This window comes from Bufo gargarizans, chromosome 3 (genome assembly GCF_014858855.1).
Source record: "Bufo gargarizans isolate SCDJY-AF-19 chromosome 3, ASM1485885v1, whole genome shotgun sequence".
Classification (NCBI taxonomy): domain Eukaryota; kingdom Metazoa; phylum Chordata; class Amphibia; order Anura; family Bufonidae; genus Bufo; species Bufo gargarizans.
Window position 1 is genome coordinate 368424754 of NC_058082.1, and position 12921 is coordinate 368437674.

At 40.1% G+C, this 12921-nt stretch overlaps 1 protein-coding gene and 1 pseudogene across 6 annotated transcripts in view; one reads left to right on the forward strand and one right to left on the reverse strand.

Annotated features, from left to right (window-relative positions):
• LOC122933219 overlaps positions 1 to 12921 on the forward strand; it is a 105713-nt gene that overhangs the window by 41242 nt on the left and 51550 nt on the right. For 5 of the 6 annotated variants that reach the window (XM_044288070.1, XM_044288071.1, XM_044288074.1 and 2 more), the window contains exon 3: positions 7643 to 7747. The exons of the other annotated variant lie outside the window; for it this stretch is intronic. In XM_044288070.1, the coding sequence (XP_044144005.1) occupies positions 7643 to 7747 (105 nt within the window). The remainder of the gene's footprint in view (positions 1 to 7642; positions 7748 to 12921) is intronic. 6 annotated transcript variants of the gene reach the window in all.
• LOC122932570 lies at positions 501 to 4720 on the reverse strand (annotated as a pseudogene).

Below are 12921 nucleotides of genomic sequence, written 5' to 3' on the forward strand. Positions count from 1 at the left end.
AATTTTACTATACAATATTGTATTATTGAGGTTGAAATTTGGATCACAGTATGGATAATTTGATACTTTTTTTTAATATAAAGATACTTTTTCAAAAGTATAAATTTATTTTTTGTTAAAATTTGGTTGATACTCTATATATATTTATTATACATTTTGAATGTAGATTTGTATTTTGTAATCTAAAGCTTTGTTCAATAATACATTTGAAAGGTAATAGTGTGTTCACACAAAGGTTAATTCATGTGCGTTAAACAATAATTTTCTATTATAAATTACGGTCTTTTTTTTTCAAAGTAAAGAAAACTTTAATTTTGTGCTCTAAAGTTTTCAGAGCAGCCATTTTCAATGAACCAAAATAAGTAAATTTCCTAACGGCAAATTACTACCTTAAATATTGGAGTGCGATAAACAAAATTCTCATTTTTACAAACATACAACATATTGTTTCATGTAAAACTGAATCTGTAAGGACGTCTCATCTGCTTAACCACGTCCGACTAGCCCCAATCTTCCTCCTCCTCCGCTGCCGCCCGCGCTGCAGGTTGTGAAATGCCAGCATTGCTGTAACCGTTGTCCTCCTGGAAGTCACCTCTCTTCCTGCTATCCACTGAAGCAAATTTGCTTGGCTGTGAACTAAATGTTGGCATGCCATGGGCACTGAACGCCATCTCTTCAAGCCAAGCAGGTACTGTCACGAACTATGGATCCGATCGCTCCGGATCCCACAGCTGTGACGTAGTGGTCTGTGACGGAGTCTGCGCACACACAAAGACCTCACGTGACCGGGGTATTACCATCCGGCTAACACCGCCCCACTACACTTCGGTAACTGCCACCACGTGGGTTCCCGGTCCACAAGCCGACTATCCGGGTCATTCACTATCACACAGATCAGTGGATGAACCGTATATCACTTACTGACCAACCGCAGTCAATCACCCCATCTACAATTCCTAAATGCAATTTAACTAACTACCTGGTAACGTCTCTTCAAAGGCAAGGTACGTTGTTCAGCAGCTTAGAATATGGAAGACTTGGCCATTTAGATTTTATAATCTTTAATAAGAGGTAAAAAGCAGTGCATACAAGTCTAATGAAAATGACTATAAATCTACAGAATAATAATAACAATATAAATAATCACGACAGTTCAAATGAAAGGGAAAAAGATGAAAGAATACTTTCTCTGGAGGGTTTCAGATGGTTGTTCATATGTCCTTTTTGAATCCTTGCAAACCCCTTTTCAGTATGTATCAGGGGAGACCCTCAAAGTTCTTCTGATACCGGGATATGCCGTCAATGTCCAGTTAAGTGTCTGGTGATGTTCCATGGGTCTCTCTCCTCTGTCCTTGTGCACAGATTTTTATGAACTCTCCCATGGGCAGGAGACTTACTCCTGTCAGCCAATGGCAGCAGAGTGACTGTGAAGCCTGGCCTCCAAGTGTTTTATGACCCCATCAAAGTTCAATTCCTACAATGAGGATTATACTTAAGCCCGTATCTCCCTGATACATCGGCATATTTTTATACAGAATACATATTTGCGATCCTTATTTATTTACATACAGAAAGAGACCACACACGGTAATGCTGGGACCTGTAGTTCTTCTACCACCCATAGGTCAGCTATAGAATCACATCCTCTAGTCATATTTGATATCCAATTAACCACAATACTCTGTAGAGCCTGGATCTGGTGTCAGAAAGGGCATAAGTTGATTCATAAATGAAATATGAAAGTGGACTGGTTTTATGCCCAGAGCTAATTATGGGCTATTAGCTCTCCTCAAACCAGACCTGGAAATTAATGACGTCACGCTCCAGCCAGGCTTGACAGCGAGCTGATCTTATCTTAAAGGACAGGATGAGCTGGGCCAGGTATAGCCTTTATGACCTTTTATAGCCGGCCTCACAGAGTAGTGGTAATAAAAGTGTCCATCTATATCATAGGTGACCCAGGCTTCAGGAAGATGAGAGTTCACAGTTTTTTTACATATGCCAAAAGCATATAAGATGGCTACCCAGAGGAATTATGTATGTATGCCGGCAGAAGGTACCTCCTGGTGAGCATCGGTTAAAACTTTCACTAGTCCACGGACAATTTTTTTGATCGTCATCACCAATCTTATTCAAAAAAGAAATGGCTTTTCCAGTGTTGCCGCAGTGTCCGGTTCGGCCGATCCTGTGAACATATTCGTCAACATCGCCAGGGATGTCAAAATTTATCACATCAAGGACGTTCTCGATATCTAATCCTCTGGCAGCAACAGACGTGGCAACAATCACAGGACACTGTCCAGAGCGGAAGTCGCCCAGAGCTTTCTCCCGCTCTCTTTGCTCTCTGTCCCCGTGAATGCTTGTTTTGTTTTTTTCTTGACAAAGAAATGTTGCAATTAAATCCGCCATCTTTTTGGTTTTCACAAAAACCATCGTGCGCTCATGGCCTATGAGTTGTAAAAGTTCCAGCAGTTTAGTCTGTGACGAACTGCGACCGGCGCGGCCACAATACGTCACGAAACCGTAACAGCGCCCCTAGTGGTCAATCCGCAAACAGGCCTCCGAGCCACTTTCAGCACACCGACAGTCTAACTTGAGTCCGTACAATCGATGGGCTGAAAGCGCAGGGAGTGGACCGCCGATTGACCGCAAGTAAGCGTGTGCGCGACCGGACCGGAACCACACACAGGGTAGTTTAACTGCCACCACCTTGCAATTTATGGGAGCAAGGAACCCACTATCTAGATAACAGAACCGAGTAGCTTTCTCTTTGGAGAGGCTAGGGTAAGTTTTTGCAGTGTTTGAAAACAGGCATATGGCTAGAGAAATGACTTGGAGGTCATTTATTATATATCTATATACAATACAAATTATCACGATGCACAGTAATTATAACACAATAATCAAGGAAAGTATAGTCCAATAAACAAAAGGGAGAAAAGAAAGAAAATACTTAGTTTCCGCAGAAAAGATGTCCGTTGGTGAAATAGTCCGTTGCAGGGATAAAGTCCAAGAAGCCTTTGTCCAGTGTAATATGCCTAACGCCCACGGGTTCTCTTGCTGAGGCCCTCTTCAGGTGTTGTTAAAAGTGGAGAACTCCTTTAGCAGATTCTAGGTCTTTGTTATAAGGGGTCCAAGAATCAAGGTGGGGAATTGAGAGTCCGCCTGCTGGGCAGGCTGTATCCCTGAGATGAATGCCAGTCCTGAAATATGGTATGTGCCATATCTCAGGATGTCTCTGCTGTACACAAGTAACAAGCACACATTCACATTCCCCACAAAATATGGAGTCCAGGGATACCAAATATGACTATTATAACTGGTTCTCTGATGGGGTAACACCATAACTTTATCTGGGCATCTCCTAGAGTTATATTTCCCATATGTACATGTCCAGTGAATTCTGAGTGACACGATGATGTAATTTTTACGTCCGTAAGATGCATGGTCTCACTTAAAAAGGTAAAAATCATATCTCAGATTCATGTGTCAATCTAGGGACCTTGGTGCCGGCCTGTCTGAATCAAGCTATCTTACCAACCTCTTATGGCAGCAACACCAAATGGCTCCCCCCAGGTGTAGTCTTCACACCTAGCTGTGATATCTCTGCAGAAAGGAAGTTCTTTTGACAACCTAAGAAAACCAGCTGTAATTGCGTTATCTGCTGGGCATCTATTGACTGACTTGAACAAAAGGACTATGTTGTTCTCTGGGTACACAGAAGGAGACGCTCTGAGTAATCAAATTGTAGGTTCTGGGGCCTAGGGAAATAATTCATTTTAATAGACCTACTGATCAATAAGGGAGAGTAATATTGATAATATTGGGAGGACGGTTCAATATTCTCGCGGATCATCCGTGACATAGCCCTCTTTCCATACTCTTCCACTTCAATTATCTGCTGTTCGACATCACTGCACGCGCCACCAACTTGTCCAACAACCACGAACAGATAATCTGGCTTCAAATTCTCTCTAGCAAGATGTTGTATGGGCGTAGGGAACGTGGCACTGAACATTAAAGTTTGCCTTTCTTCTCTTTTTGGCATTCCTTGACTTGACAACAATTTTCTTACATCTTCCATAAAACCCATGTCCAGCATACGATCGATCAGCTTCATACAGAACAAGGTATTTCACTTGGCTCAACCCAATCTTCTCCTTGTTAATAACGTCCAGTAACCTCCCAGGTGTCGCACAAAGGATGTTGCAGCCTTGAAATATCTGGCGCAGTGAATTAGGCGTTTGTGTTCCTCCATAGATTACAACTGGATGAACGACAGTTCCATATGCAAATTTCCAAGCATCTAGGTAAATTTGATTGATCAGCTCTCTGGTAGGAGCAACAATTATGGCTCCTGGTTCCCGAAGATCTTTAAACTGACTCGCTGCAACCCCACTTTTCATCATACGAGCCAAGATGGGCAACGGTCTTTTTTTTTAGATAAATGATTTATTGTACAATGTTATATTGGCCTTTATAATTTTTTGATCTAGATAGTTTATTTTATTAGGACAACATTGTATATGTAAGCGATGAATACACATGCTGTACTTGGGGGTTCAATCTGTTTTTTTATACTTTTATAATCGGTCTTCCACATCCCCATCTGTTAAAAAATTTTGTCTGCTGCAATATAATAACTTGACACTCTATTACTGCTTAGTTATGCCAAACTTTGTGTAGTAATTAGAATACTACTTTAACTTACCTACTGCATGCTGATCTTGGCCTGATACTTCAGAATTCTGTGTAGTCATTATACTCCACCGTTAGCATTGACTTCTTCTATTGTCCTGATCATTGAGAGTTATGTGTAGGCCGTATAATCCACTGTTAATATCTAGCTACTGCGAATTATGCTGCTGTCTGTTCTGATCATGGCGAGTTAGCATTCAGCCTTTTGAGAATACACATTACCCGCTGCAGCCTGTCCTGCTGAGTTAGGATGAGATTATACTCGACCGTTAATATCTACCAGCTGCAGATGCTGTCTGTCATGATCATACACAGTTATGTCAAGCTAGTTGTTTGTCCTTTGTAGCTATGTGAAGTCCTTATACAACACCATCAGCTGTCCTGATAAAGTTGATTTTTCAATTTACTAATCAACCTACAATGTTAACTTTACCAACGGCTGCTGTCCAGATGAAGCTGACTTGTATGCCTCAGAATATAACGTTAGCTCTAACTGCTGCTGCTGTCCTGATCAAGTTGATTTGTTATGTATATACCTCATAATAAAACACTATAAATACCTGCTGCTCCTGCTGCTGTACATTTAAAGGTGACTTGTAGCCCTCAGAATACTATAGCTCTACCTGCTGCTGTCTTGATCAAGTTGATTTGTTATGTATATGCCTCATAATACAACACTACCTGCTGCTGCTGTCATGAAAAAACGTATTTATGTGTAGGCCTTATACTACACTATTAAGATGTACCTACTGCTGTTGTCTGTCCAAACCCTGCTGACTTTCAATGTGGACTAAAGGCTTCTTTACTGATAAGTCTGCAGTTAAAATTATACAAAAACATAACCTTATAGAAAAATAAGTATGGAATCAATATAACTTAAGAAAACTTTTTTAATAAAAAAAAATATTTGAATAAAATTAAGGGAACTTTTGCAGTTCTTCCTGCAGGCTTGCGAGCTCCTTCAGGTCCTCCCCATATTGGCATTCAAATTCCTGCAGCATTCTTTGGGATTTTTGAATGAGGGCTCTTAATTGCCTGATTTTCCCATGCCTCTTTTGCATTAGAGCAATTTTTGCAGAAATTTTCTTGATTACTGTTATGAAAACACAAGAGATAAATATATCAATTAACAATAAGTCATTTATTGAATTTTGTGTAGTATGTAGTTAAGTGCAAATAATTTGAGTGTCATTTTTAAAGTATACCATAATAAATGTAGTTATATATTAGATTATTTAGTGACATTTTAGTAGTTTTAAATTAAATTTGTTGTGTTATATAATATTAGTTTATGTAGATTAAAGAGTTATTGTGCATGTCTGTTGTTTGATATTACTGTGGTTTTTGTTGTCCCATTATTATTGTTACTTTTATGATCTTCATCACCTGCTATATAATTGTAGAGGGTGCAGTGTTTCATGACTTTCAAAATTGCTCCGTACTATTTTTGTGCCAAATATAAAATATTTGCCCTGGGGACAAAATGGCTCATTAACCGTGGTCTAATAGCTGATCTACTAGTCCAGAGCAGCTAGCCAATTATATAAAATAAGGCCTTTTCAGGTATTTGTCAAACACCTGCTGTCTAGATCTCTCCTATTGGACGTATTTCAAAGACATAAGCATTGCTGCTACGTAGCTGAAGGGGGGGGTAAGTAGGTGTCATGTGGAGGTGACAAATGCTAAAAAAAGACTGTACGACAGCACCTGTTGCCTTAGAGGTGAAGCAGGGGACAACAGTGTTTTGTTCCCCTACAAGCGCTGATATTGGCTGTTACAACTCTACAGCCAATGAAATAAATTCAGATATGTGGTGGTGTTCAGGTGAATTATATGCTAAAAGTGGAACTAAATGTAGGGTGCATTTAGTCCTGTAACCACTTATTTAATAAAAAAATGTGTGTAAATTCCTTTTTTTTGTCAATTTGAACAGTTTTTTCTAGAAGACAATCGTTGGCTCATTATGTAAAATTGCGGATTGATCTAATTGCTTAGCATATTCATTGAGGGGTGTAGTTTGCCTAATTGAATCACTTTGTTTTGTTTTCAACTCTAGGGTCACATAAGGGTGTCTTCTCTTAACATGCGACATAGCTCCCAATTACCATTAATTTAATTCCTTTAGCCTAAAGCCATATTGTGCTCCTTGCAGTCTGAAGCCTGCTGTGCGACCAAAGTTAAGGGTTTTGTGCACAACTGTTTGTAAATATACATATTGTTTGTAATACGTTTAAGATTTTTTTATGATTTAAACACTACAATGTTTTCAAATAAAATAGTTTGTAATTTATAATTTGCTCAAATTATTTAGATTTTTTTAACATTTTAATAGATTACCTTTGGACAATTAAATCGTTAACAGACTTTATAGAATAAATTTTGATTAAATAGAGGGTGTGTGGTTTCTGAAATGGGGTTATTTATTTGTCGCTGACACTATGTAGGCCTCAAAAAGTGACTGCATAACCAAACTGTTATTGAATTATATTTCTGTTATTAAATTATATAAACATGATATATGCATATGGCGATTGTAAACTTATACATTTATTTAATCTATATTAATCTATATTGTAGCATCAAGTGAAATTTTTATTTTGATTATATAATTTTATTTCTAATATTTTTTTTAGATTAGTTACTTTTTTAACAAAGATGCCATTAAAATTTGGACTCAATTTTACCACTGTCATGAAGTACAATGTGTAACGATAAGATAGAACTATGCCCGTGAAAAGTAAACTCGTTTTAAAGTTATTAGCACAAACATAGATACCGTTTAATATTTAAGAAAAATGTTTAATTAGCGTTAAAGTAGAAATGGGCATGGGGTACTGAGGGTTAAAGTTTCTAAATATGTGATGTATACATAATTACAATGATGTGTAAACAAATTTACCCTCCTGGTGCGGGGTGGTAACCAATGCCTCATCCTCTTCTTCAGGAGCTGGGGTGGCGATCTCCTCCTCAGCAGGAGCTGGGCCAGATGTTTTTGGCCCTTCAGAGGGTCCGGGCTCGTCAGACACCTCCACAACAATCCCCACATCAGGTGGGTTGGTGGCACCTCGAGGACTGTGGGAGGGGCCCACCTGCTCATCCTCCCCTGTGGAGACCTCCACTACATCCAAATCCGCTGTGGTTAGACGGCGGCGGACCGTTGGCGCTGGAAGCCCTGTAATTCATATCCACCCATACAAAAAAAATAAAAAAATATATATATATAATATGACTATTCTTGGCCTCAATTGAGGACAATAATATAAGAATTATTAATAAATATCATCAAAAATACAGCAAAAAGTATTTGTTAGAAGGTGTAAATATTATATTTAATGTTCACGTTATAAGATCGGATTGTATTGCGATTGTGTGTGGGGTCTGATCAATCGGACATTGGCCAGCTGAGCTGATATGTACCTGTCTAGGGTACTTATTACAACAATGATAAATATCTAATCAGACATTATAAAAGACGAAGTTATATTTAGTGCAAAAATATATTCGTTCTTTTTTTTTTTTAAGAACTGAAATGTGGACCCAGAAGTGCGGGTCCGCTTTTCTGGAGACGGGACGCACATCGTGCGGCCCCCTTAGAGATGAATGGGTCCTCAAGTCAGTTCAGAAAAATAAATTATGAAATTGAGCACTTGTGAATCGGGTCTTGGCTGTCATTCACGGAGCGGATGTCACGCACGGCATCTGCTCGTGTGAAACAGCCCTAATACAGATTGATGATTGCTGTTTATCTAGATATACACACACACATATATTTATTATTATGTGTGTGTGTGTGTGTGTGTGTGCAAAGTACAAAATCAGCCGGTTACATCATACATCACTACCGCGCTGTGTGGATAAATATATATATATATATATATACACTCACAGCGAGATAGAGATATATGAGGTAAAGGGATGATTTGCTATGTTTCACAACAGGTAAAAATAAGTAATAATTTGTAAAGGGTGATAAAAAAAAAAAAAGTACCAGGGCAGACTCTCTGACTGTGCTCTTTGACCCAGTCCGGGTGCCTCCTTTTCAGGTCAGACCACTTTTTGACGATTTGCATTTCGTTGTGGGTCCGCCCAATTTTTTTTTCTAAGGCCTTGACGACCCCCACGACAATCGTCCTCTTCTCGGCCTGCTTCCGGGTCCGGTCATATCCCTTCAACATGCGCTGCAGGATAAAGATGCAAACATGTATTACAAAATTTAGGAAATACAAGGATTATTAATAAATATCATCCAAAACACAGCAAAAAGTATTTGTTAGAAGGTGGAAATATTATATTTAATGTTCACGTTATAAGATCGGATTGTATTGCGATTGTATGTGGGTGAGGTCTGAGCAATCGGATATTGGCCAGCTGAGCTGATATGTACCTGTCTAGTGAAGCGACGGTACGATATGGGGTGCACCCTGGGTAACGCTAAATGAACCAGCAAATAATGGCAGGAAGAAATTTTTTATTTTTCTCCAGACCAATAAGACATGGGGCCAGATTTATAATTAGCTCAAGTCAGAATAATGGAGTGAAAAAGTCGCAAGAAAATGAGCAAACGCTAAAACTGTGCACAAATTTGCGACTTTCTCCTGCTCTGCACTATGCTTGCCAGTTTTATGAAAGTGGGCTTGTTTTCTTATGTAGATGAATCTCTAGACACATTTACTATTGGGACTATTTAAAAAGTTGGAAAAGAAAATGCGCTAGTTCACTCCAGTGAGGACCATGCTTATCTTATGAGAACTTTTAATAGAACATGCGACTTTTTCGTAAGGACGTGCGACTTTTGTAAAGCTGCTTACTGACGGATAAACTGCTACCGTAAAAAGGGATGATCATAAATCTGAATTGGCTAAAACTGACTTTAGACATTTGTGAAAGTGGAGTGAGCTGTCGGAGTAATGATAAATCTGGCCCTATGTGTTTGTGTGTGGTATGCAGTGTGTGGTATGCAGTGTGTGGCAGGGAAATGTATATGCAATGTGCATGATATTTCTTTGCTGTCCCTACATACATACATACATACATACTTCTTACAAAGTGCTGTGATGTCAAAACAATAATCATTACAACAATGATGATTATCTAATCAGACATGATTAAAAATAAAGTTATATTTAGTGCGCAGATATATGCGCATAACTTCGCATGCGCGAATATGTAAACATACTATTGCTTAATAATTACTATACTATACAGATATGGTGCGAACATGCATTCAAAATGTTATGACATGAAGTGTTGTACTTACGGTTAGCCGGAGTTCATCCTCTTCGTCATTGAATCTTGTGCCCACCATTTTCTCTTGTCAGGAGTCGAAGATTCACTCTTAAAATGGAGCTGACGTACTCGCGATAAACCACGCCTATAATGCGCGTGCATGTGCGCGCGCACAATCGCAACATACTGACTTAGGTGGTGTATGTAGCGAATAAATGAATAGAGAGAATAAGCAAATATATCGAATAGGCAAATTATCTAACAGGCAGCGGTTGGGCGAATATTTAAAAAAAGCTATTGATTGACCCTGACGTACTCGCGATAAACCACGCCTATAATGCGCACGCACGATCTCATCACACATATTATTTTAGGTGGTTATGTAGCGAATAAACGAATATAGCGAATAGGCGAATTATCTAACAGCAAGCTAATAGGCGAATTTTTGAAAAATGCTATTAATCCTAGTTAGTTAAAATATACCATCGGAACTGAGTTTTCACGAACGTACGGAAAACTTAGATCCGATGGTACATTCTAACAACACAGTGAAGTGACGCTTGTCGGGTTAGAGTGTTAAATGTATCGCATAATATGCGAAAATTATCGCATATGCGAAATAATAACAAATTCTTATATTCGCGAATATTTTACGAATATTCTTTCGAATATTCACGAAATTTCACGAAATCGAATATGGGACATGCCGCTGAACACTACTGCCTGTCAGAACTCCACCTTGTATATGCTTGATAGGCTGCTCCAGCAGCAATGTGCCATTAACCGCCTCCGGACTGCCTAACGCAGATGTGCGGTCCGGAGGCGGCAGCCCTGCGCAGAGTGACGCATATACGCGTCATCTCGCGAGGGCCGAGATTTCCTGTGAACGCGCGCACACAGGCGCGCGCACTCACAGGAACGGAAGGTGAGCGAGTGGATCTCCAGCCTGCCAGCAGCGATCGCTCGCTGGCAGGCTGGAGATGTGATTTTTTTTAACCCCTAACAGGTATATTAGACGCTGTTTTGATAACAGCGTCTAATATACCTGCTACCTGGTCCTCTGGTGGTCCCTTTTGTTTGGATCGACCACCAGAGGACACAGGTAGCTGTGTAAAGTACCACAAAACACTACACTACACCCCCCTGTCACTTATTAACCCCTTATGAACCCCTGATCACCCATGATCACCCCATATAGACTCCCTGATCACCCCCCTGTCATTGATCACCCCCCTGTCATTGATCACCCCCCTGTCATTGATCACCCCCCTGTCAGGCTCCGTTCAGACGTCTGTATGATTTTTACAGATCCACGGATACATGGATCGGATCCGCAAAACGCATACGGACGTCTGAATGCAGCCTTACAGGGGGGTGATCAATGACGGGGGTGATCACCTCATATACACTCCCTGATCACCCCCTGTCATTGATCACACCCCTGTCATTGATCACCCCCCTGTAAGGCTCCATTCAGACGTCCGTATGCATTTTGCGGATCCGATCCGTGGATCCGAAAAAATCATACAGACGTCTGAATGGAGCCTTACAGGGGGGTGATCAATGACAGGGGGGTGATCACCCCATATAGACTCCCTGAGCACCCCCCTGTCATTGATCACCTCCCTGTAAGGCTCCATTCAGACATTTTCTTTGGCCCAAGTTAGCGGAATTTTTTATTTTATCTTTCTTACTAAGTCTCATATTCCACTAACTTGTGTCAAAAAATAAAATCTCACATGAACTCACCATACCCCTCACAGAATCCAAATGCGTAATTTTTTTTAGACATTTATATTCCAGACTTCTTCTCACGCTTTAGGGCCCCTAAAATGCCAGGGCAGTATAAATACCCCACATGTGACCCCATTTCGGAAAGAAGACACCCCAAGGTATTCCGTGAGGGGCATATTGAGTCCATGAAAGATTGAAATGTTTGTCCCAAGTTAGCGGAAAGGGAGACTTTGTGAGAAAATACCAAAAAAAAAAAAAAATTTCCGCTAACTTGTGCCAAAAAAAAAAAATTCTATGAACTCGCCATGCCCCTCATTGAATACCTTGGGGTGTCTTCTTTCCAAAATGGGGTCACATGTGGGGTATTTATACTGCCCTGGCTTTTTAGGGGCCCGAAAGCGTGAGAAGAAGTCTGGGATCCAAATGTCTAAAAATGCCCTCCTAAAAGGAATTTGGGCCGCTTTGCGCATCTAGGCTGCAAAAAAGTGTCACGCATCTGGTATCGCCGTACTCAGGAGAAGTTGGGGAATGTGTTTTGGGGTGTCATTTTACATATACCCATGCTGGGTGAGATAAATATCTTGGTCAAATGCCAACTTTGTATAAAAAAATTGGAAAAGTTGTCTTTTGCCAAGATATTTCTCTCACCCAGCACGGTTATATGTAAAACAAAAACCAAAACACATTCCTCAACTTCTCCTGAGTATGGCGATACCAGATGTGTGACACTTTTTTGCCGCCTAGGTGGGCAAAGGGGCACACATTCCAAAGAGCACCTTTCGGGTTTCACAGGGCATTTTTTACACATTTTGATTTCAAACTACTTACCACACATTAGGGTCCCTAGAATGCCAGGGCAGTATAACTACCCCACAAGTGACCCCATTTTGGAAAGAAAACACACCAAGGTATTCCGTGAGGGGCATGGCGAGTTCCTAGAATTTTTTATTTTCTGTCACAAGTTAGCGGAAAATGATGATTTTTATTTTTTATTTTTTTCTTACAAAGTCTCATATTCCACTAACTTGCGACAAAAAAAAAAAAAATTCTAGGAACTTGCCATGCCCCCACAGAATACCTTGGGGTGTCTTCTTTCCAAATGGGGTCACTTGTGGCGTAGTTATACTGCCCTGGTATCGCCGTACTCAGGAGAAGTTGGGGAATGTGTTTTGGGGTGTCATTTTACATATACCCATGCTGGGTGAGATAAATATCTTGGTCAAATGCCAACTTTGTATAAAAAAATTGGAAAAGTTGTCTTTT